Source organism: Lycium ferocissimum, chromosome 3 (assembly GCF_029784015.1).
Source record: "Lycium ferocissimum isolate CSIRO_LF1 chromosome 3, AGI_CSIRO_Lferr_CH_V1, whole genome shotgun sequence".
Lineage (NCBI taxonomy): Eukaryota > Viridiplantae > Streptophyta > Magnoliopsida > Solanales > Solanaceae > Lycium > Lycium ferocissimum.
Window position 1 is genome coordinate 27,704,458 of NC_081344.1, and position 22,383 is coordinate 27,726,840.

General features: G+C 35.1%; 3 protein-coding genes across 9 annotated transcripts; all 3 read left to right on the plus strand.

Annotated features, from left to right (window-relative positions):
- Positions 1-5,020: 5,020 nt before the first annotated feature.
- Positions 5,021-11,020, plus strand: LOC132050140 (glycosyltransferase BC10-like). Of its 7 annotated transcripts, none has more exons than XM_059441211.1 (9): positions 5,023-5,288; positions 6,173-6,289; positions 7,135-7,235; positions 8,111-8,182; positions 8,434-8,515; positions 9,417-9,497; positions 9,635-9,685; positions 9,854-10,000; positions 10,439-11,020. In XM_059441211.1, the coding sequence occupies exons 1-9, from the start codon at positions 5,079-5,081 to the stop codon at positions 10,616-10,618; spliced, it is 1,041 nt and encodes a 346-aa protein (XP_059297194.1). In that variant the 5' UTR covers positions 5,023-5,078; the 3' UTR covers positions 10,619-11,020. The 7 variants fall into 7 exon arrangements, with proteins under 7 accessions (XP_059297195.1, XP_059297194.1, XP_059297196.1 ...); XM_059441213.1 differs by lacking the exon at positions 5,023-5,288 and adding an exon at positions 5,586-6,068; XM_059441214.1 differs by lacking the exon at positions 5,023-5,288 and adding an exon at positions 5,586-5,847.
- A 4,465-nt stretch (positions 11,021-15,485) lies between these two features.
- LOC132048813 (uncharacterized) lies at positions 15,486-17,474 on the plus strand. Its single transcript, XM_059439499.1, has 2 exons — positions 15,486-16,344; positions 16,879-17,474. The coding sequence occupies exons 1-2, from the start codon at positions 15,486-15,488 to the stop codon at positions 17,472-17,474; spliced, it is 1,455 nt and encodes a 484-aa protein (XP_059295482.1).
- A 2,893-nt stretch (positions 17,475-20,367) lies between these two features.
- On the plus strand, positions 20,368-21,099 carry LOC132048814 (uncharacterized). The gene has a single exon (XM_059439500.1). The coding sequence runs from the start codon at positions 20,368-20,370 to the stop codon at positions 21,097-21,099; it is 732 nt and encodes a 243-aa protein (XP_059295483.1).
- The last annotated feature ends 1,284 nt before the right edge of the window (positions 21,100-22,383 follow it).

The following is a 22,383-nucleotide window of genomic DNA, read 5'->3' on the forward strand; positions in this document are numbered from 1 at the left end:
TTGACGCTAGGTAAATACTAGGCCGTCCATTTACAAATCTTTCATTTTCTAAAAGCATTATATCTTTTTCACTCATTTTTTTATACATAATTCCTTATACTTATTTTTACCAAAATTTTTTACTATCCTTTTATTTCTTATTCTTTTGATAGGATATTCATTAAATGAACACTATTTTAATTAAACGGTAGAAATAAGTCAAATTAACTTCACTTTTCTTAATAATTTTGTTATATAAACTCTTTACACTAATGAATATTCGTAGATTATTTTTACATTCTTTATGCACTAATATACCTAGTTATACAATTCTTTAGACATTTTATGTTTGATATACACTCTTTAATACTTGAAATATGTTCTTTATATGTTTAATATACATACATTCTTTTAATACACATAGACACACCTTCTTTATATACTTGATAAATTTATTTTACATACTCTTGCATTTTTTTTATACATTCTTTACACTAAGATATATATACACTCTTTATACTAACAGATACACATTTATACTTACGAGGTACATTCTCTTTATACTCTTTTATATATTCTTTTTTAATATACACTCTTTATATATACTTGATACTTGATATAAATACATTTTTATACACTGTATATACTTAGCATATAATCATCTAGTGTAGCTTTTCATGAAATCACAACATTTTGAAAACAAGTAATAATAATAATAAACAGATAGATAATCCCCCTTCAGTGTTGAGTTAAACTAAGTTTAAGGACTGTCTTCGGACAGGCTCTGAGGGATGCTTAATACCTTCCCGTCGGGGTAAATAAAACTCTTATCTAGAATCTCATATGTTTCGTGGACTAAAAATGGAGTAGACACACAAATACATATAGGTTTCCTGTTTTTCCTTAAAAATAAGGTGGCGACTCTAACCCTTTTTAAAACCAGTTAGAAGAACTGTGAAGTTGCAAACTATCTTGGACCAGTTCAAAATAGGGCGTAACACTAATCAAAATAAATAAGTTCATAAACATCATTCACAAATAACATAAAGGAAAAAAAAAACAGAAATTGTTAAACAATCACCTTGGCTCCAAATACCACAACTTAAGTAATAATTTGTTTAGCAACTGCCTTCTGGAGTGTAACAGATTTCCTTGATCTACTCCATCTCCTTCATTTCCATCATTAGTTTCTTCATCTTCTAGTTCTCCTTCACTTTCTTCATTTGTATCTACTGCTTCTTGGCTCTTATTTCTGAGGATTGATTGTCAGTTTGGCTGTCAATTAGACTATATCTTTCCTCAACATTTGCTGATTCATAAATAGATTGTCTACTTGTTGCAACAAGTGTAGAACTTGTTGCACTATGCTTGTTGCAACAACTACAAATCCATCGGATATCTTCTACAAATAGAACCAAATAGCTGAAACTATGTCCAACAAATTTGTAGTTGTCGCAACAGATTGTTTACTTGTTGCAACAAGTTCTACACTTGTTGCAACAACTACAAATCGATAGGATATCTTCTACAAACAGAACTAAATAACTGAAGCTATGTTCAATAGATTTGTAGTTGTTGCAGCAGATTGTCTACTTATTACAACAAGTGTAGAGCTCATTGCAATAACTACAAATCTGTTGGATATCTTCTACAAACAAAAGTAAATAACTGAAGCTATGTCCAAATGTTAGTAGTCGTTGCAATGATTGTCTACTTGTTGCAAAAAGTGTAGAACTTGTTGCAACAACCGCAAATCTGTTGGTTATCTTCTACAAACAGAACCAGATAAATTCCAGGACAAGAACAAAAAAAGTATTTGTTGGATATATTTTTCTAAATCCTGAACTATACCAGGACAACAACAGAAAAATCATCTATTTCACCACAAACACACAACAACAACAACAACCTGGATTTTATCCAAACTTTTCCTAAACCCAAAAAAAAAAAAAAATTAAAACTTCCTTTCAAGATTCTTTTTTTTTTTTTGGAGGGGTGGGGGGTGCAAAAAACCAAAAATAAAAACTTTTCAAAACTTTTTTAAAAAAAAAAAAAAAAATAATCTTTTTTTTTTTGGGTGGATGGGGGAAGTAAGAAACCAAAAAAAAAAAAAATTCAAAACTTCTTTTCAACAAAAATCATTTTTTGGGTGGGGGGGGGGGGGGGGGGGAGTGCAAAAAAACAAAAACAAAAACTTTGCAAAACTTCTTTTTTGGAAGGGTGGTGGGTGCAAAAAAACAAAAAGAAAAACTTTTCTAAACTTTTTTTAAAATTTTTTTTTGGGGGGGGGGGAGGGGGAAATAAAAAAAATTTGGGGAGGTGGGGGGGCTGGGCGGGGTGGCGGGGGTGGCTGGTGAAAAAACAAATAAAAAAATTTAAAACTTTTTAAAAAAAAAAAAAAAAAATTGTGGGCGGGGGGGTTGGGGTGTGAGGAGGAGGAGGAAAGGGGGCTGGTGAAAAAGCAAATAAAAAATTTAAAAATTTAAAAAAAAAATGGGGGTGGGGGGAGGAGGATGTGTGGGGCGGGGGGAGGGATGGGAGGAGGTTTTTTGGGATTAAGTTGGATCTTTTTGTATTTTGTAAAAGATTAAAAAGTTTTAAAAATTATAATTCAGTCCCATTTAACTTAATCATATTTTTAAGATAAGATTGACCTTGGCTGGTCAAACTTGTCACCATTTCTAATTAGTAGACTTATTTATCACCATAAGTTAAATCTTCTAAGTAACAGCTGATTATTGGCACCCCAGTACTATATATAGTCTATTTGTAGAGTGGAATTAATGGTCTTTGAAATATATAGTTGCAAAGACTGGTTCTTTTAAAGAAATTGATTGGATCTGTTAGTTTGTCAATAATTTCATTTATTTCTTTGTTGAACCATTATATTCATATATCCTAATTTTGAGTTGATACAAGAACATTTCATCGATCATACAAACATTACAGAGCTTTAATAAACATAGTTTCGTTTTGCAAGATTTAGTGTTACTCTTCCTATGAAAACCAGTTGCTTTGTCCCACCTCTGCCTACCCACCATTTCCTATTCTGGCTAGCTAGTCCATTTGAGCATTAGGGATTGTTTAGTAGGAGGTATTAGAGAAAATAATATTAATATTAGTTTTGATATTATTTAATCTCTTGTTTGTTAGTGCTTTCAACCTATATATAACTAATATTTGTGTTAGTTCTATATCTTATTCAGTATTGTACTTATACATGATAAAACATGGCATTAACAATTCAAATAGTCCAATACTATCCTATTCTAATACACCACATTAGTACTATTTAAAAAATTTGCAATGCATGTTGCTTCCTACAAGACATCAAACAGTTGATAAAAACTAATGTCACCATAACTAATCTCAACATTACTAATTTCACCATTACTAATACACTTTATTCAATACTATTCTTATTCACTCTACCAAACAACCCTGCGCTCGGGTTACATATGCAAAAAATATGAATAACACTAACTATACATTCAAAATCAGCTTTATCTGTCTAAATTTTGAATCTGTCAATGTTGTGGAGAGGATACGTGTAGAGTTTGTATAGCTTTTTATAAGTAACACTACCATTTTTCCTATTCTAATAATAGATTAATGTTTCATATGATCATTAAACTTTATTTGTTCGTTATATAAGTAAGATTACAAACTATTTTAATTCTCACTAAAACCATCAAACTATATGTTACTTCCTTAGTTCATTTATACTTGGCCCATGTTGATTTGACACTCTCCTTAGGAAAGTATTTGTTAATAGTATAATTTACTAAATTAATCTTATTAATTATGCATTGAAAGTTTGACTAGTAGTACTTTATGTAGTTATTTAATGATAATAATGATATTAGAAGAAAATAAGAAAACTATCTTGATCAGATAAAATAGATAAGTGAAAAAGGAAAAAATATTTTTAGTATAAAGAATGGAAGTAGGAGTAATATCTAATAAAGTCGAATTTTTAGCACGAGAAAGTAGGGTTGTGTATCGACCAGTTTGGTTCGGTTTTGAAAGTTATCCGTTCGACTTATATCGGTTATCGGTTTATCGACATGTTAAACCATTCAAGAACCGTTGAGATATTGGGTAATCGGTTATCAATTAATTATTGTTATAAGTTCGGTTATCGGTTCAACCGTTAAGATTTCACAGAATGATTTTTCATTGAGAATTACTCAAAGACAAAGTGTAATTGAAAGTGTAAGGATCTCTGGATTAATATTGCAAGTTCATTACATTTGTTTTGTCAAGAGTCTCATTTCATCTTCACGAACAGAGACGAGACTAAGACGAAGAAGCACAAACCATTGCAATCTATAGCCATTCCAAGTTTTCCAGCAGCTTAACGACTTTCGTTCAAGAAATTCGCAAAAGCTGCTGATGTGCCTAAGTTGTTTACAATGCACAAACCATTCTTATCGACAAAATAAACTAAACTAAACCCTAAGTCACTTTATATATTAAAGGGTAAAATTGTAATTAAATAAATTACTATCGGGTATTGGTTCATCAGTTAAAAAAAGTAGCTAAAACTAGAACCGAACCAATAACCCAATAACTTGGGACAGTGAACCGATACCCCAATAGTTAAACCAGTAACCCAAATTATTAACCCAATTATCAGTTCGGTTTATTCGTTTAACTGTAATTTGCACAGCCCTACAGGGAAAGTGACACGTTAGTGGAATGTAACTATAGTTTAGATGCAAATCAGAGTACAGTTGGAACTTGGAAGTTAGAAAGATAGGCCGTTTAATTCTCCCTCCTTCCTACTTTTACGAACCAACAAAAGCACAGTGCAAATCTCTCTGTTTCTCTCAATGCATAATTTCCCTGTTTTATTGACTCACTCCCTTCAACTACCAATACCAATGTACACACTCTTATTATTCTTCCCTTCTAATTGACTCTATTCAAACACACACACACACACACATATATATACATATAGACAGACAAAAAAGATGCATTGAGACTTTGTGTAAGCCATGAAGAAGAAGGGTTTGGCGCCAGGAAGGATATCGTGGTCGACGTGGAAGCTGTATGTGATTGTGGTGTCCCTCACACTCAGCATTATTGTATGTATGTTGGCTTTTCTTAGCCTCCAGATATTCTCTCCATCATCACACTCCCAAGTTCCTTCTTCTTCATTGCTTTCTCGTAGATCTCTCCATTCTAATTGGGAGGACTCCATCACCCCCGATGATGGTTTTCGAGGCAATCCAAAAGTTGCATTTCTCTTCCTAGCTCGACGTAATTTGCCTCTCGATTTTCTTTGGAAATGTTTCTTCGAGGTCAGCTGATTTTAATTTCTGTTTTTGACAACTTTGTGAGAATTCATAGTCCTACAGTAGTTGAAGAAACGAATGATATTGGTCAATTCTTATCTCGCAAGCTAACTTTTAGGGTTGAATTATGCCGAAGGTCTATTGTGTTAACACGATATCCATGCAAAGGCGGATCTGGGAATTGAAGTTTATGAGTTCCTCTAGCGATCTCAACTTAATCAACAATAAGAACTAGTTCACAGTCACAAATTTATATATATTTTATGAATTTCTTAGTAGAAGTACAGAATCTAAGGCAAAAGCTTACGGGTTCCCATGAACCCGTATACCGTATATAATGCTATATATCCGCCACTGTGTCCATGTTCTTGATTTATGGATTTTGAGCCCTACATTGTTCGCGCTTCAGATGTCCAATTAGATGTGGGAGTGTTAGTGGCGTATATTGGTTGTTGATGTTAAGTGGTTCACATTTGTTAGAGAATAGACAGTTGTTTCTTGATTTGGGAAATTCTCACCTTATGCTAGAGTTGCTTACTCCAACTTCTATTTTAGCTAGGAAGTTGTAAGGGTTGTATATTTCTCATTAAAGTTCTTGTAGTTCCAGTTTGAATTTACTTTTCCTTTTTCTTCAATTCATTTATGGTCTTTGCAGGAATTAGCGAAAATGTTGATATAAAAATTAGATGCTTTCCATCTTCAGAGTAGTTTCTATACCCTTTTTCATCCAAACAAAACATTTAATTTAAGTATTTGCGAGAAACATGGAAATGTGAAGAGTATCAGGTTTTAAATAAATTCAATACTTCAGAACATAATATGATGGAACATTAGTGAATTTAAATGTCCTCTCTTACTCTTTGATGTCATGTATCGTTTGATGTTTGCAGAATGCTGACACTGCTAATTATTCGATATATATACATTCAGAACCTGGTTTTATGTTTAATGAGTCCACCTCAAGGTCATATTTCTTCCATGATCGCCAATTGAAAAATAGCATCAAGGTAGCTGTCCTTACTTGCTATCGTTTTTGAAAGAGAAGAAGATTTTATGCCTAGCGTTGTTGTCATATTTAAAAGAGAAAGAAGAATTTATGCCTAGCCTTTTTATATTCCTTAGTTGGAGCTAAATTATTTCCTTTTTCTTGAAGTGAAACGAATATCAGTTTTTTATCTATTTAATTTTTCCTATTTCCCTTCTTCTTGATCTGTCTTACTTTTGGCTCTCGGAGATTATCGACAGCTCTACCAATATATACTTGCATAGTTTAGCTAATTGAAAAAAGCATCAAGGTAAAGTTTACTTGGTGTTACTTTTAAAAGAGAAAAGAAGATTTTATCCCTTTGTTATATTCCTAATTAGTTGGAACCACAATTATTTCATTTTTCTTGAGATGAAACAAATGTGAGCTTTTTTTTCCTTTCTTTTTCTCCCTTTCTCTTGCTATGTCTATTACTTTTGGCTCTCGGAGATTATCAGCAGCATTATCCAGATATACATAGATTAGCTAGGTTAACTTGACTTGGTCTATTTCTTTCTTGACTAGTGTCTCCAATATATCCGGTTGATTTTAGATCCATACTGTAAGTTCTTTCTAGTATTCTTCCAAAAAACTGAAAAATATTTCTGTTTAATGGTTTTAGATGTTCTGCTGATAACTGAGCTTTATGTTGTGCACTTTCTTCTCCTTTTCAATTCCTTTCATCTTGATATCTTAGCCACAGATTTATTGATATCAAGTTCGTAAACATAACCAAATTCTTGTTAGCGGTTATTTATGATAAAAATAATCAAATTATAGAATCTCCTTTGTCTTATTTAGACCATTGATATTAAGTGTGATGTGTAGGTAGGTTGGGGAGAAGCAAGTATGATTGAAGCAGAGAGATTGTTACTTGAGGAAGCTCTTAAGGATCCAGCCAATATAAGATTTGTTCTCTTGTCTGAGAGGTCCATCTTAAACTTTCATAAACTTTAGATGCATGATTAACATCTCACATATATGTATTTGTTGGTGACTTGTTTGTTTCACGTGTATTTGCATCACTGGATGATCAACGATCACTTTAGTTTTTGATTACTACCTGCCTTCCTAATTAGGAGTATTTTCTTAACCGAAGTTAATAGGAGAAACTGTTTACTATCTTAGAAACAAAAGAAGACGAAAGAAAATAATGCCTCTTTCTGATTATGTTGATAAACAATTTGTTGGACAATCTACCAAACATTCATTCATTTCAACTATTACTTTCGGGATATATTAAAATAAGTAGTTTTGAACTTTTGATTGCTCATCTCTAACTAATTACCTATTCAAACTTCATTTTCCTTGATTTCCACCTTGATTAAATGAGTGTCATTTAAATCTGAATGGGAATAACAGCCATAAGGTTTTAGGTTCCTATTCAATGGAATGGCACTATATATTTTTTCTTGGACATGCTGGAAAATATGAAGAAATGGTTTCCTATCACGAGTTTGCTGAATAGACGTGGATGTGATATAACTATGATTTTACAAAAAATAAGGAGATACAACTAGTACATGACAATGAAAAAGTATAGGAGACCAGTAATATTGAGTTCACAAATGAATTAGTCAAGATTGACACATACTAGATTGGTAAAAGGCGAACTAGATTTGAAATATTTTAAAATTTCACGTTCAGAGTTCTTGTCATGTATAAACAGTATTCCTGCAAAGGATTGCAAATTCTCAATATGCAGTTACACTTTTATCCATGTAATTTTCTCCCGTTTTCTTCATCTATATGGTTTGAACTTTGGGTTAGACATTTATATAATTATGTATTTCTTAATTTGCAGCTGCATCCCGTTGTACAACTTTAGCTATATATACATCTATTTGATGGCTTCTCCTAGGAGTTTTGTAGACAGGTAAAATGTGTAATTTAGCAGTTGATTCATGACTTGGAGGAGTTGGTAGGATGAATAGCTTTACAAAAGTACATTGTATTTTTGAATTTGAGCAAAATATACTAATCTTGTGGTTCCTTTTCTTTCCTTCCATTTCCTTTTTATTCTAACCAATGGACGTGGATTCAGAGCTAAAAAATCTGTTTTGATTGCATAAAATTTCAAAGTTTCCACATTACTAGTGAAATAATAAATTGATATCTGCCTTCCAGCTTTCTCGATAAAAAAGAACGACGCTACAACCCAAACATGGCACCATATGTACCAATGAGCAAATGGCGGAAAGGATCTCAGGTAGTTGCTAGAGCTTTGGTTTAATGATATTTTTCCATTTATTGTAGGATGTGACTTATATGCACTTATAACAATGTTAGCACTATTAGTATAAAATAACATGTTAAGCAGGTTGTTTGCCTTATTTCCCATATAACTAGTTCCACTTACTTTAGGCAGCTCCCTGTAGTTTTCTTTTCGGTGACTTGTTAGTATAAAAATTCTTTCACATTCTCAGTGTACAGAAGTTAATTTCTTCTTCCAATAAAAGTTACGGACATAAAAGTGTTGCAACCTGTCTACAGTCTAGTTCAGATGTTATATCGCTTTCAGCAAACTGATTATTTTTTCTTGTGTAAATTATTTAGATTGAATGTGTAATATATCCGCCAATGTGTAATATATCCGCCATAACTCTGCGACAAAACACAGAAAGCGTAATAGAAAAGCGACAAGAAAAGTTCAAGATATAACTATATTTAGCTTTTGGCATCAGAAGGGATACTAACCAGCTTGGTTGCTTAAGTGAGCTTGTCTGAGTTGATAAGTTGGCCAAAATGTGTTGTTATAATACTAAATATGCTCTTCTTGTTAATTCTAGGTTTATTTTTAATAACTTTAACTATCATTATGAATGTCTGTCAATGTGGCTAGAATTGATTGATTGCGTAGTGATAGAAGTGATTTAAGCTCAACTAATTTTGAATAGCAAGTTGTGTTGTCAAATTAAAGATGAATATAAATAGTCTTTTTGAGGCTGATATTTAAAATTACCTAGATATAGTTTACCCTTTAAAAAGTAGGCTTCAGTTTCATCCTTAGAACAAAGTTAGTTTGTTATGTGAATATAAATCTCTTATTCTTTCTTCTATTAAATCAATATTTCTACTCCTACAAATTTTAATTTGACATTTTAGTCCAGTGGATCACTTTAATCAGGAAGCATGCAGAAGAAGTTGCTGATGACAATATTGTTTTTCCAGCTTTCAAGATGTTCTGCGAGGTGCGCATCATGATGCTCTTGCCCTTTCTCAATTTCAACTTTGGATCTACCTAATAAAATTCCAATGCTCGAATTCATCGACTCTTGCCTTTCATTTTCAAGCCATATTCATTCGAACCTTGTAATATCTCATGCAGAGAAGTCGCAACTGCATTCCAGATGAACACTATGTGCAGACATTGTTGGCAGTAAGTAACCAATTATTTACTTAAAGGTGCTTTTCTGTTTTTAGACTTCTCGTATGTTCTTTCTGTTTAATGGAAGAAGTCAAAATAAAGCTCCTTTTGTATTGTTTGTGAGAATCATCATGTATTCAATCAACATTAAGTGTTCTGGTTCATTATTTTTGTGAATAGATGCATGATAGTGAAGGAGAACTGGAACGTCGAACTATAACCTATACAGAGTGGAGCCAATCTGGGACAAATATGGACAAAAGTAGTTGGCATCCTATGACGTTTAGCTATGCAGATGCAGGACCTGAACAGATCAAGAGAATAAAGGTATCTTTAGCAAGCACGTCAAAATATTCTATCGTCTTCCATTTAAACATTTGGCTGCATTCATCTATTTTATGTTTTGGCATTGATTATGTATACTGACAGTGTAAAAGAATTTGTACACTAGATACAAGTAACAGTTCAAACTAAGTGGGATTACTAACTGGAAAATAAGGCAGGTAGCCTACTACAACTAGTTAAAATACACGGAGTGTAAAACAGTTCTTTTATAGTGCCAGTGTATGCAAGTTAAACCCGTGAGTAGTCAAGTGGTAGATCGTAGTTCTTACTCTTTCTTTGTTGATTCCCTCGCTTAACTTTCGTTTGTCTTTCTTGAATTTTTCTAGTTGGTATAATTTCCTCGTAGTTGGTTTTGCATCACAACCTTTGGCCTTCACAACTGATTGGTTTATGCAACTTGGATCCTACTAATTTTGACAGGATATCGACAACGTTTACTACGATTCAGAGTACAGAACAGAGTGGTGCCATAATAATTCTACGCAGGTTCCTTGTTTTTTGTTTGCAAGGAAATTCTCACAAGGAGCTGCAATGCGTCTACTGAGTGAAGGAGTTGTTTCTCGGTTTGATGCCTCCGCTATAATGGACCCAACACCATGATTTTCATCGTGCTTTTGTATAGTCTATGATGCTCGGACTCTCTAAAAATGTTGTCGCACCTATGTCGGATCCTCCAAAAATCTCTAATTTTGGTGGTTCCGACATGCACCAGTCGACTTTTTTAAGAGACCGAGCAACATAGGTTACTAATGCTTCATGTTTATGTCTTTCGTGAACCAATTTTGCTTTGTATTATAGGTAAGAAGATGATTAGCCTTTGAGATCTTAAATCTTAAGGGTGATCATAACAAGAAAGAGAAAAAAAATGTTGAGTGTGTCATACAACTGTTCAGTACTTCAGCCTTCTAGATTTAGGGAACATAATGTGGAAGTTGTTTCTTGGTCTGGTGCATGTAAGACATCCTGTTTGTAGATATCAAAAAGTTGCTCTATGCTGTATGATTCAAGCTGCCTAAAATCCAAAGGTTTTTCTTTGGTTGGACTCGGTATAATACTACATGAGTTAAAGTTACAAATAAAAAAAGACTAAATATATTTTTTTTTTTTTTTTTTTTGGGTTGGTATTTGTTTGAGTTTTATACACGGATAAGGTAAAGAACTATCACACATCATTGAAAATCGTTATATCAACTTATTGATACTCTATTTTCTAGGTTACTAAATCAGGATTAACATAGAAAGTTATGTCGTAGGTCCGCTTAATTTGATAGTACGAGTTTCAGAGGCATTTTTCATGCATATTGATTTTTATTTTTACGCACTATATTTTGATCTGCCTCTTCTTCGATCCGAAATTCTTAGCAGATCCTTGACTCTTCAAATACAATGGAATCTCACAGCTGGCCAGTAGGAAGAAATTTTCGGTTCAAAAGTAAACTTTATTGTACTAAAGTCATTAAATTAATTATTGTAACGGGAAAATCAATCAACTTTACACAAGTTGAATAAAAGTCACTAAACTATTCTGTGTAACAAAAAGTTATTCAATTACCAAAAAAAATATTCAACTTTTTCCAAGTATCACAAAAAGTTACTAGAAGGAAACAAATGAGACATTTTCTATGATATTTAGGTAAATTTAAGTGACTTTTTGATTTCAAAATATAATTTAGCAACTTTCTATGATAATTACTCAAAGTTAAGCGACCAGTTCGTTACAAAAAAAAAAAATTATCATTTCAATGAAAGAAAAAAGTAATTTAGTCTGAAATTACTCTGCAAACTTGGAATAGTGCTAACACTAAGTAGGCGTTTGTTTTTTTTTTTTTTTTGGTAAGCGGGTACTTCTTATATATATAAATATATACGCTAATTACACACTAGTTAGGGCCGCATTGCCCATTGTTTATCCGTTAACACCCATTAACGGATCATTGCAAAATGGAATAAGTCTGTAAAAAACAATGCACATTACACCATCAAAATAAGCTTTATAGACGAAAACGGAGGGAGGGGAGGGACTTGGATAGAGATTGGGTTCCTCAAAAGGTTGTTGCCTTGCTCCTTCCTTTGCCAGCAGGTCCGCCACCCAGTTTAGCTCTCAGTATTCATGCTTTGGTACCGGATGGCCAAGCGCCATTAGTAAGGACCTGCATTCAAAGATAATATTGTTATAAGGGAGATGTCCATTGTTTAACATAGTTATTAATCAGTGATGATTTCAATTGGTTTAAAATTATGCTCCACAGCTAGTTTAAGCCCTTGCATAACACTAAGTAGGCGTTTGGCCATATAAATCAAAAAATAGTTCACTTTTTTGGAATTTTTGAAGTTGGATTTGTGTTTGGCCATAGTTTTTAAAAATAATATTTGGTTGTTGAAATGTACTTTTTCTAAAAACATGAAGTATAATTTATACAACCAAATTTCTAAAACTAGCAAAATCACCCAAAGCAATTAATAAACATAACTGGTGCGAGAAATATAACAACTATATTCAAGACCAGCTTATGGAGTGCTCAAAACTGATAGTTTCTTTCCATCAAAAGGCTGCAACTGGGAGGCTTACTGGTGTACACAGAAAATATAGCATCTCTAAATATAGCTTTGTTGCAAAATTTCTCCTGCTTCTTTGTCTTTTAGAGGCTTTTTAGCACATGATGTGGAATGTTGTTGGAGTGGAGAGCAACTGAGCAACATAAGTTGCCTCTGACCAGTGAAAAAAGTTATATGAACTTTTAGGGTAAAAATTGAGCAACATAAAAACTTTTACGGTAAAAATTGAAAAAAAGAAAAACAAAAGTAATGGTCCAAACAGAAAATGGAAAAAGTGAAAAACAAGATTTTGGTTGTTTTTCAAATTCCAATACAACTTCAAGTTGTATTTGGAATTTTTATGACCAAACACCATAAAGTAAAAAAAGTGAGAAAATTTTCCTGAAAAAAGTAAATAATTCTCCTGGCTAAAATTTCTGCAATAGAGAAGAAAATTATTATATACAAAATTCAAGAAAATATGAAAATTAGTCAGTCTTATGTGAAATTTAGAAATTCTGATGAAATATATTTAGATAAAGGAATGTTTTTTGGTAGTAAGATGAGGGAATTGTTGTTATGTAAAGTACTAATTTATTTATGTGCGTTCTTTGTGTTCTAAAATTATATTCTAAAAGAAGTACATTATCTTCAACGAAATAGGTGAATGAGATAATAATAAGAGTTATATATTTTTGTATTTTCATTCTAAAAAGTAAATAAAAAAATATTTTTATTCAAAAATGAAAACTCTCACCTGAAAATATTGTATATAAGGGGGTTATCGTTCCCATTCAATATGTGGAGGGGTTATTGTTTCCCAATCCTTAAATATTAGGAGGTAAAGTGGGATTGACTCCTTTTTTTAGGTTGATTCATATCAAGAAAGTACTTTTTTTTTTAATCATTTATCTGCCCTCTACTTTATCCGATGAGTGTGTATTCTTGTAATATTAAATATTTGTGTCAAAAGCAATAACTAAAATAAATAGAAATTCTTTGTCCCTAGAACTTGAACAATAGCGAATATCTCCCGTATGAATCAACTGTCAATCTTCAGAAAATGTTTAGCAGAAAGAAACAAAAGAAGCATAAACGATTCTCTGATTCTTATGCCAAAATCAAGATTTAATGCATAAATGATAAAATTCATATTAAAGAAGATAATTTGAGAGAGGGAGCTATTGAGTACATAGATACATTTCTGCATATGTATATCCCTTTGTATATTCGCATATGTATTATACACGATCCCATCGCATACATGATCAGTTTGGGAGTTAGTTAAGCTCATGATTAGTTGTAGATTAGTTGTCAGCTGTTAGTTAGTTAGCAGAGCTAGGATCCAGCTGTCAAGGTAGTTAGCATAGTCGGTTAGCACTGTATATATATAACAGCATACTTGTATACGCAGAACACTTCTTCATTCTAATGAAATGAGATATTTTCTCTCTCAGTTTTCTTATCTCTTGTTGTTTGCTTGCTTGTGAAGCTTAAGTTCACTATGAATGTTGAAGCTACACTGATTGACATTACAATTTAATATCTCATTTTGACATGGTATCAGAGCAGGTATACAACTGATATACCATATCGATAGACACTTCTCTTATCTGCGTTCCATTCAATTTTCTTTCAATTCCGCTGCTTATCAGAATTGTCTGTTCTTCTCATAATTTGAAGTTTTGTTGATAATTCTTCAATATATACTATCAATTGGCTTATACGAACTTGCTTAAAGCAATTTGTAATCAAAATTCAATAGAAAACACAATATTGTTCAGTTGATATACGAGTTTACAAAAAGGAAATGGTGGAGATTGCGAATCAAAATGGAGAAGAAACATCTACTGGTGCTACCATAATCAATGCAACCAGTCCATTTTATATTCATCCATCTGATAGTCCAGGTATCTCCTTAGTTCTAACTCGATTTGAAGGAATGTGATATTGTTCATGGAGAAGAGCAATACTTAGATCACTCTCAGTTAAGAAAAAAAAACTAAGCTTCATAAATGGAGAATATAAGATACCTGATTCAAATTCCCTAAGTTATCGACAATGGGAGAGAAGATGTGATCATATGGTGACTCAATGGATCCTAAACTCTCTCAGTAAGGACATTGCAGACAGTGTAGAATATGTCTGTGATGCAATGGAACTGTGGAGGGAACTAGAGGACAGATATGATCAAACTAATGGGGAAAAATTGTTCCAAATTCAAAAGGAGATAAATGACTTGAATCAAGGAGTTTTGGAAATCACCACATACTATACAAAGATGAAGAAACTTTGGGAAGAGCTGAGTAACCTGAACTCCAAGGCTCAGTGTAGCTGTGCATGTAGTTGTGGTGCTAAGGATAACATGCACAAGGCTGAGCAGGATAAGAGGTTAATCCAGTTCCTTATGGGACTAAATGAGGTTTATACCATGATTTGGGGAAGCATATTGATGATGAATCCCTTGCCATCTATGGCACAGACCTTTGCTATACTAATTCAAGATATGAAGCAAAGAGAGTTCAAACTAAGTAATCAGCTGTTTATGGAATCTAGCTCCTTGAATGTTAGTGTGGGTTCTTCAGGTGCAAGTTCCTCAGGAGAAAGCTCAAGCTTAGGTGGAAGGAATTTTAGAACCCACTATAGTGCTGCCAGTTCCTCATCAAACAACAGACCTAAGGTGTTTTGTGAACATTGTAGGAAACCAGGTCACACCAAAGATAGGTGCTATAAGTTGCATGGATATCCACAGAATCCAAGCTATAATGCTCAGCACATGCACAACAATTTTAAGGGTCCAAATCAATTCAACAATTATCAGTAAAGACATCAGAACATACTCAGTCAGCGGTTCATAAAGGGAAAGGGATAAGAAATTACGGTTGGTGACTTTGGTGCAAATGAAGGTGCAGAGTCTGAAAACCAGGTGCAGATGAACCAAGCACCAAGCATAACCAAGGAACAGTATGACCAACTCATCAATATGATGCAGCAGTTTCACATCACTAATGCTAACAAAGAAGGTGAAGTGCAGATGAACAATGCAGCAGTTAACTTTGCAGGTATTATGGCATTTACTTCTTTTATTGATTTTAGTAAACCATCATGTGGATGTTTCAAGAATAGATCTGACTTGTGGATACTAGATTCAGAAGCCACTCACCACATGACATTCAACAAGAACCAGATGACAAACCTTATTACCTTACCTTACCCTTTACTACTTAGACTTCCAAATTGTTATAGAGTAAAAGTCACAGAAATTGGAAGTGTCAAAATTAGTACTCAGATCACACTATATAAAGTATTGTTTGTTCCTAGCTTCAAGTACAATCTGATGTCCATTCATTCTTTAGTGATGCATCTTAAATGTATTGCTTCATTCTCTGATAGTTCTTGTATTTTGCAGTTCTCTGACAGTTCTTGTGTTTTGCTGGGCCTTTCAATGAAGAGCCCTCTGGAAATTGGTAAAGTCTTTGATAGTCTATACTTTCTTTTTTCAGACTGCATACAAAGGAATACTCCTGAAGATCACAATAAGACTCAAGTTTCTTTTCCGGTTTCTAGTCATTTATGTTGTAATAGCAAACTACAATGTCAAAGTCATCCAACTCTTGTTCCTAGTCTTTCATCTCATGTTAGCAGGGTGCATTATCAAAGTCATTCCCACTCCTATCAACCCCAGTCATTTGTAATAAACTCCATTCACAATAATAAAGACAATGCTGTTGATAGTTTCTCTTCTGTTTCTCATAAGTTTGATGATAACTTGCTATGGCACAACAGACTTGGTCATGTTCCATTTACGAAAATGAGAAACATATCCTCAATACCAGTGGAGTTCTCTTCTAGACAGCCTTTCTTTTGTCCTATTTGCCCCATGGCAAGACAGACCAGATTTCCATTTCCTCTTAAAACACACAACACCACTAAAAATTTTGAAATCCTCCATGTTGACCTCTGGGTCCGTATCAGACACCAACTCATGACAACTTTAAATACTTCGTCACCCTTGTAGATGACTTCAGTAGAACCATTTGGATACATTTACTTAGCTGTAAAACAATGCCCTACATATCATTAAAGCTTTTATGAATATGGTTGAGAACCAATTCAAAACAACAATACAAACTCTCAGGTCTGATAATGGTCTAGAATTTAACAACAATCAGACCACATTATTTTTTCAATCTAAAGGCATCATACATTAGAAATCATGTCGCTACACACCACAACAAAATGGCATTGTAGAAAGAAAACACAAGCACTTACTTGAGATAGCAAGGGCACTCCTCTTCTAATCTAAACTCCCAGTTAAATGCTAGGTGAGTGCATCTTAATTACAACCTACATTGTGAACAAACTTCCATCTGCACCCCTCAAGTCCAAATGCCCATTTGAGATCCTATACAGCCAAAAACCTTTCTACTCACACCTTAGAAGCTTTGATTGCTTATGTTATCCAACTACTCCAAAGCCACACAGAACCAAATTTGATCCAAGAGCAACTCCACATGTGTTTGTAGGATATCCCTTTGGAACAAAAGGTTATAAGGTGTTAAGTCTGATAACCAAGAAAATTCAGATTTCAAGAGATGTAGTGTTTCATGAGAATATATTTCCTTTCTGTTTATCCACTCCATCTCCTTCCATTCATGCATCTCCCTCTCCTTTTGAGCATGATCTTTCTTCTACTCAGAGTCCTACTCATGGTCAATCCACTTATGAACAGTCTCCAGCTAGTCCTGATCCTACTACTCCCATTATGTCACCTATACATTCAGATACTCAACCTCATTCACCCATACAACCTCCCATCTCACCTCCTAATTCAGTTACACGTACACCTAACTCATCTTACCTTAATGATACCTTACTTGCACCCACTCTTAATCACTCTTTCTCCTACTCCACCAACTAGGCCATCCAACGGGACTCACAACTTACCAGCTCATCTTAAGGATTATGTTTACACTCTGCCTAAACTCAAACCCCCTCCTGGTCATTCTCTACAAGCTTCAATTTTACACAAACACCATATTTCTCCTGATACTCTAGATTCCACAAGTCAGTATCAAAAGCTTTTCATATATTTTTGTGTGTGAAGAATAAAAAAATTATCCTGAAAATTCAATAAAAAAGGTTAGGAATATACAAAATCATGTTTATCGAAGCTTCTTTCACTAAATCAATAACACAGGTTACCTTTTCAAAGGATAAATTCTTCTTTTCATGCTCCGCATTTATGCTCCATGATAATTTTGTCATGCAAAATATCAAAATCATAGTTCATACTTTATAGAGAAACATATTTTTCACTCAATTTCTGGAGGGTGTATATAAAAGTAATACCAATTGAAGATTTCTTGTGATATCCGGGTTCAAAAGCTTAACGGCGGTGATCGAAGTACACCTAAATGTTGTTCTTCATTGTCTAGAATAATGTGGCATGGGACGGGCTACTGCTGCTCTTTCTATTTTCCTCTTCCTTATATTTCTTTTTCTTTAGCAGATCGCTAGTAGTTACCGTGTCAAAGAGTAACTGTTAGGGAAACTATAAGCCAGCAACTGATCACATTCTTTCTTCTTTCATTTCCTTGAATGTTTTGTATACTAATTGAGTAATGAATGTAGCAACTCACGTCCTTTGTTTTCATTTCCTTGAATGTTTTTTGCATTAACTGAGAAATGAATATAGCAATTCTCAAACTCTTTAAAATAAGATAAGTAGGAAAAATAAGAAGAAAATATCAAAAAAAAAAAAAAAAAAAAGAGGTCAATGATAAATAGGAATGTTAGTCATAGAGGGGTGTCACATCACCTATGTCTAGCTTTATATTGTATATAGATTTCAACAAAAGCCAAAATGCGAAGATGAATTTGTTACTCTAGAAGTCTCCATAAGTGCATATATGTAACAAAATCTGTGGAAAGCCAGACTCTTATAATTATTTTGGTCAACCAAAATCATCCCAGTGTAAATTGTAACACAATTTGACTATACCAGCGCAGGATCTGGTGGGATAATCTGCATCGAGCCTTGGAAATGAAGAAATTTCCTACAAAAAGAGATTTACAACTTACCGGGTAGTTGAGTTAGCAACACCTTTCTATGTTCAAGTAAACAAAATATATCATCAAAAGAAAGGTACAGTTATTATTCTGCTAGAGACCATTCTTGTAATAAACCGAAATTTGTAAACTAGTCTAAAGGTGAATTTTCAGTTTAATGACATTTTAACTTCGGACTGAATCACCTTTACTAGCTGAGCTAAGAAATTGACACAACGAGCAACTAACCTGCAGGAAGCATTTACAGATGGAATATTAATATGGAGAGAGTACTAATTAGTTTATTTTTTGGGGGGAATATTGTTATAGTTTTATTGGTTTGTATGAGAAATAGGATTATTTGTATTTGGCGTAACTTGAACCACGAAATCTTGAGTTTTTATAGTCTAAATTGGGTAATTTAGATTTAAGATCAAAAAACAAAAAAAGGCAATGGAAATAGCAATCTAATTCAAAATTGAATTTGAACATAGGGTTAGAATAAATAATATTAATAAAGATAACAAAAGCTAAATATAAGTACACCTAATTAATTGTGGAGTGTGGTCTCTCGGCTTTTAATTGTTACAAATTTTACTTGAGCAAATTGCTTGCTTAGTTTTAAAACACAAATATTGCGGACGAATGCCTAATATTTAGTGGTGACCCCTTTTTGAATACTTTTATTGGTAATTTTTGTGGAGACCTCGAAAGTAGTTCTTTGTGACGACTCCATAATAAGTTTTAGTGATGGGACTGTTTTTAGCGCCCATCAGGTCACCATGAAAGATCTTTTGTGACAATTTTTCGACTTTAATGCCCTAAAGTCTCATTTCCTGTAGTGTACTTCGAAATGGCAAAGCCTTCAATATTTGCCATGAGCAAATTTCTTCTTAACATCCTTGATTAATTGGTAATCAGTTCAAGTGCCTTTTTCTCTCTCCTCTCTCTTACCCCTTCTCCCCAACGGTAACTCCCGCCCCACCCCACACCACCCCACCCCCCTCTCCTCTAACGGCATTACCGACCAGGTTCCTCTCTCTCCCCTCTCTTTGGCCGACGAGCACCGGCGGCAGGTTTCCAGCCAGATCTCTCCCCTCCCCTCTTCTCTTCTCTTTGCTTTTTTGCTTCTTTTTTTTTCGTTTCTGCAATCGGAAACCCCACTCCAGTAGGTTTCCGGTCGGTTCAAAGACAGGTGCCCAATTTTTCCGGCAGATTCCGGCGTGAACAGTAATTTCAGCGGTGAACAATAATTTTTTGCTGCGAACAGGTTCTTTCACCTAGAGTTGGTACCTCCAGTGGCCCATAAAAATTATGTCCTTTAGTCTTGAATTTTTTTTTGCCTCTTGACGTTACATTCTTCCCTTTATTCCTCTCACTTATAGTGCTATCATTCTTGGCGTAGTCGCCCAAGTTGCCTATAGTTTCTTGCTAACTTGTGCTTTAGTGTTTATTCCTATTTGTTTTAGATAAATTTTTGAGCAGCTTATTTTGCCTTAGTGGCTTTAGTGAGCGATGGTAGACTAGGATCATGTTCTCGGTTGGGGACGAGGGCTAGGGTTAGGGGTGGTAAGTGGGTTCAGGGAGCGTCTAGGTTGAGAGTAGGGTCCTGGAACATTAGGACTTTGACGAGGAATTCCATAGAGCTAGTTAAGATTCTTAAGAAGACGAGGATTAATATAGCTTTCGTCTAAGAGACCAAATGGGTAGGATCAAAAGCTAAGGATGTGGACGGGTAAAAGTTATGGTTCTCGGGTAAGTCGATGTATAGGAATGGGGTAGGCATTTTAGTAGATAGTGAGCTAAGGGACCATGTGGTAAAGGTTAGGAGAGTCAATGATCGGATGATGGCGATTAAGTTGATCGTAGGAGGGTTTACATTGAACATTATTAGTGCCTACGCGCCACAGGCAGGCTTGGACGAGGAAGAGAAGAGGCATTTTTGGGAGGATTTGGATGAAGTGGTGGGAGGTATACCGATCACCGAGAAGTTATTCATTGGAGGAGATTTCAATGGACATATTGGGTCATCTTCGGGGGGCTATAACGATGAGCATGGTGGTTTTGGCTTCGGGGACAGAAACGGAGGAGGGGTCGCACTCCTAGATTTTGCAAAAGCTTTTGGATTGGTGGTAGCCAACTCGAGTTTTTCGAAGAGGGAGCAGCACCTAATAACCTTCCGTAGTTCGACGGCTGCGATGCAGATAGACTTTTTGCTCCTTAGAAAATATGATAAAAGTCTTTGTAAAGACTACAAGGTCTTTCCGAGTGAGAACCTTACGACCCAGCATAAGCTCTTAGTGATGGATTTGGAGACTAAGAAGAAGAAGAAGAAAAGGAGGGTCGTGGATTACCGGCAGAAGATCAGGTGGGGAAGTCTGACTTCGTCTAGTTCCCAGGAGATGGGGGAGAAGTTGATGGATATAAGGGCTTGGGAGAGTAGGGGGGACGCGAGCAGTATGTGGGATAAGACGGCCAACTGTATTAGGAAGTAGCTAGAGATGTACTGGAGGTCTCGAGAGGTCATCGTGGTGGGCACCGAGGGAACTGGTGGTGGAATGGAGAAGTCCAAGGGAAGGTGGAAGCAAAGAAACTGGCGTATGCGAAGTTGGTAGATAGAAAAAACGAGGAGGAAAAGCGGACGAATAGGGAAAGGTATAAGATTGTGAGAAAGGAAGCGAAGTTGGCAGTTTCGGCGGCAAAAACGGCAGCTTTTGAACGCCTATATGCAGAACTAGAGGACAAATGCGGGGATAAGAAGTTGTTCAGGCTAGCCAAGGTAAGGTAGAGGAAGGCACAGGATCTGGATCAACTAAAGTGCGTCAAGGACGAGGATGGCAAAGTATTGGTGGAGGATGCTCTCATTTTATGGAGATGGCAGTCATACTTCCATAAACTCTTGAACGAAGAAGGTGACAGAGACATTGTGTTGGGAGACATTGTGTTGGGAGATTTGGAGTACTCTGAGTGGCGTCGTGATTTTGGGTATTGTAGGAGTATAAAAGTAGAGAGGTTAAAGGGAGCTATTCGTAGGATGCGTAGAGGAAGAGCGACCGGCCCGACGAGATTCCCGGGAGTTTTGGAAGAGTGCAGGGCAAAAGGTGTTTGGAGTGGTCGATCGGGTTATTTAATGTCATTTTTAAGACGACGAAGATGCCCGAGGAATGGAGGTGGAGTACGATGGTTCCTTTGTACAAAAACAAAGGCGACATTCAAAGTTGCAACAACTATAGAGGTATCAAGCTGCTAAGTCACACTATAAAAGTGTGGGAAAGGGTGGTGGAGATGAGGGTGAGGAGAGGCATGTCCATTTCAGAGAACCAGTTCGGATTCATGCCGGGGCGCTCAACTATAGAAGCCATTCATCTTGTGAGGAAACTGGTGGAGCAAAGATAGGAAGAGGAAGAGAGACTTACACATTGTTTTCACCTCGAAAAAAAGGCTTACGATAAAGTGTCAAGAGAGGTTTTATGGAAGATGCTTGGAGGTTAGAGGTGTACACTGTGGCGTACATTAGGGCGATCAAGGACATGTATGAGGGAGCCAAGACCAGGGTTAGAACAGTGGGAGGAGACTCGGAACACTTCCCAGTGGAGATGGGGTTGCATCAGGGATCAGCTCTTAGCCCTTTTTTATTTGCCTTGGTGATGGATGGTTTGACGCGGCAAATTCAAGGTGAGGTGCCATGGTGCATGTATTCGCGGATGCATAGTCCTGATTAATGAGACCCGCAACGGAGTGAATGCTAAGCTGGAGGTTTGGAGACAAACTCTGGAGTC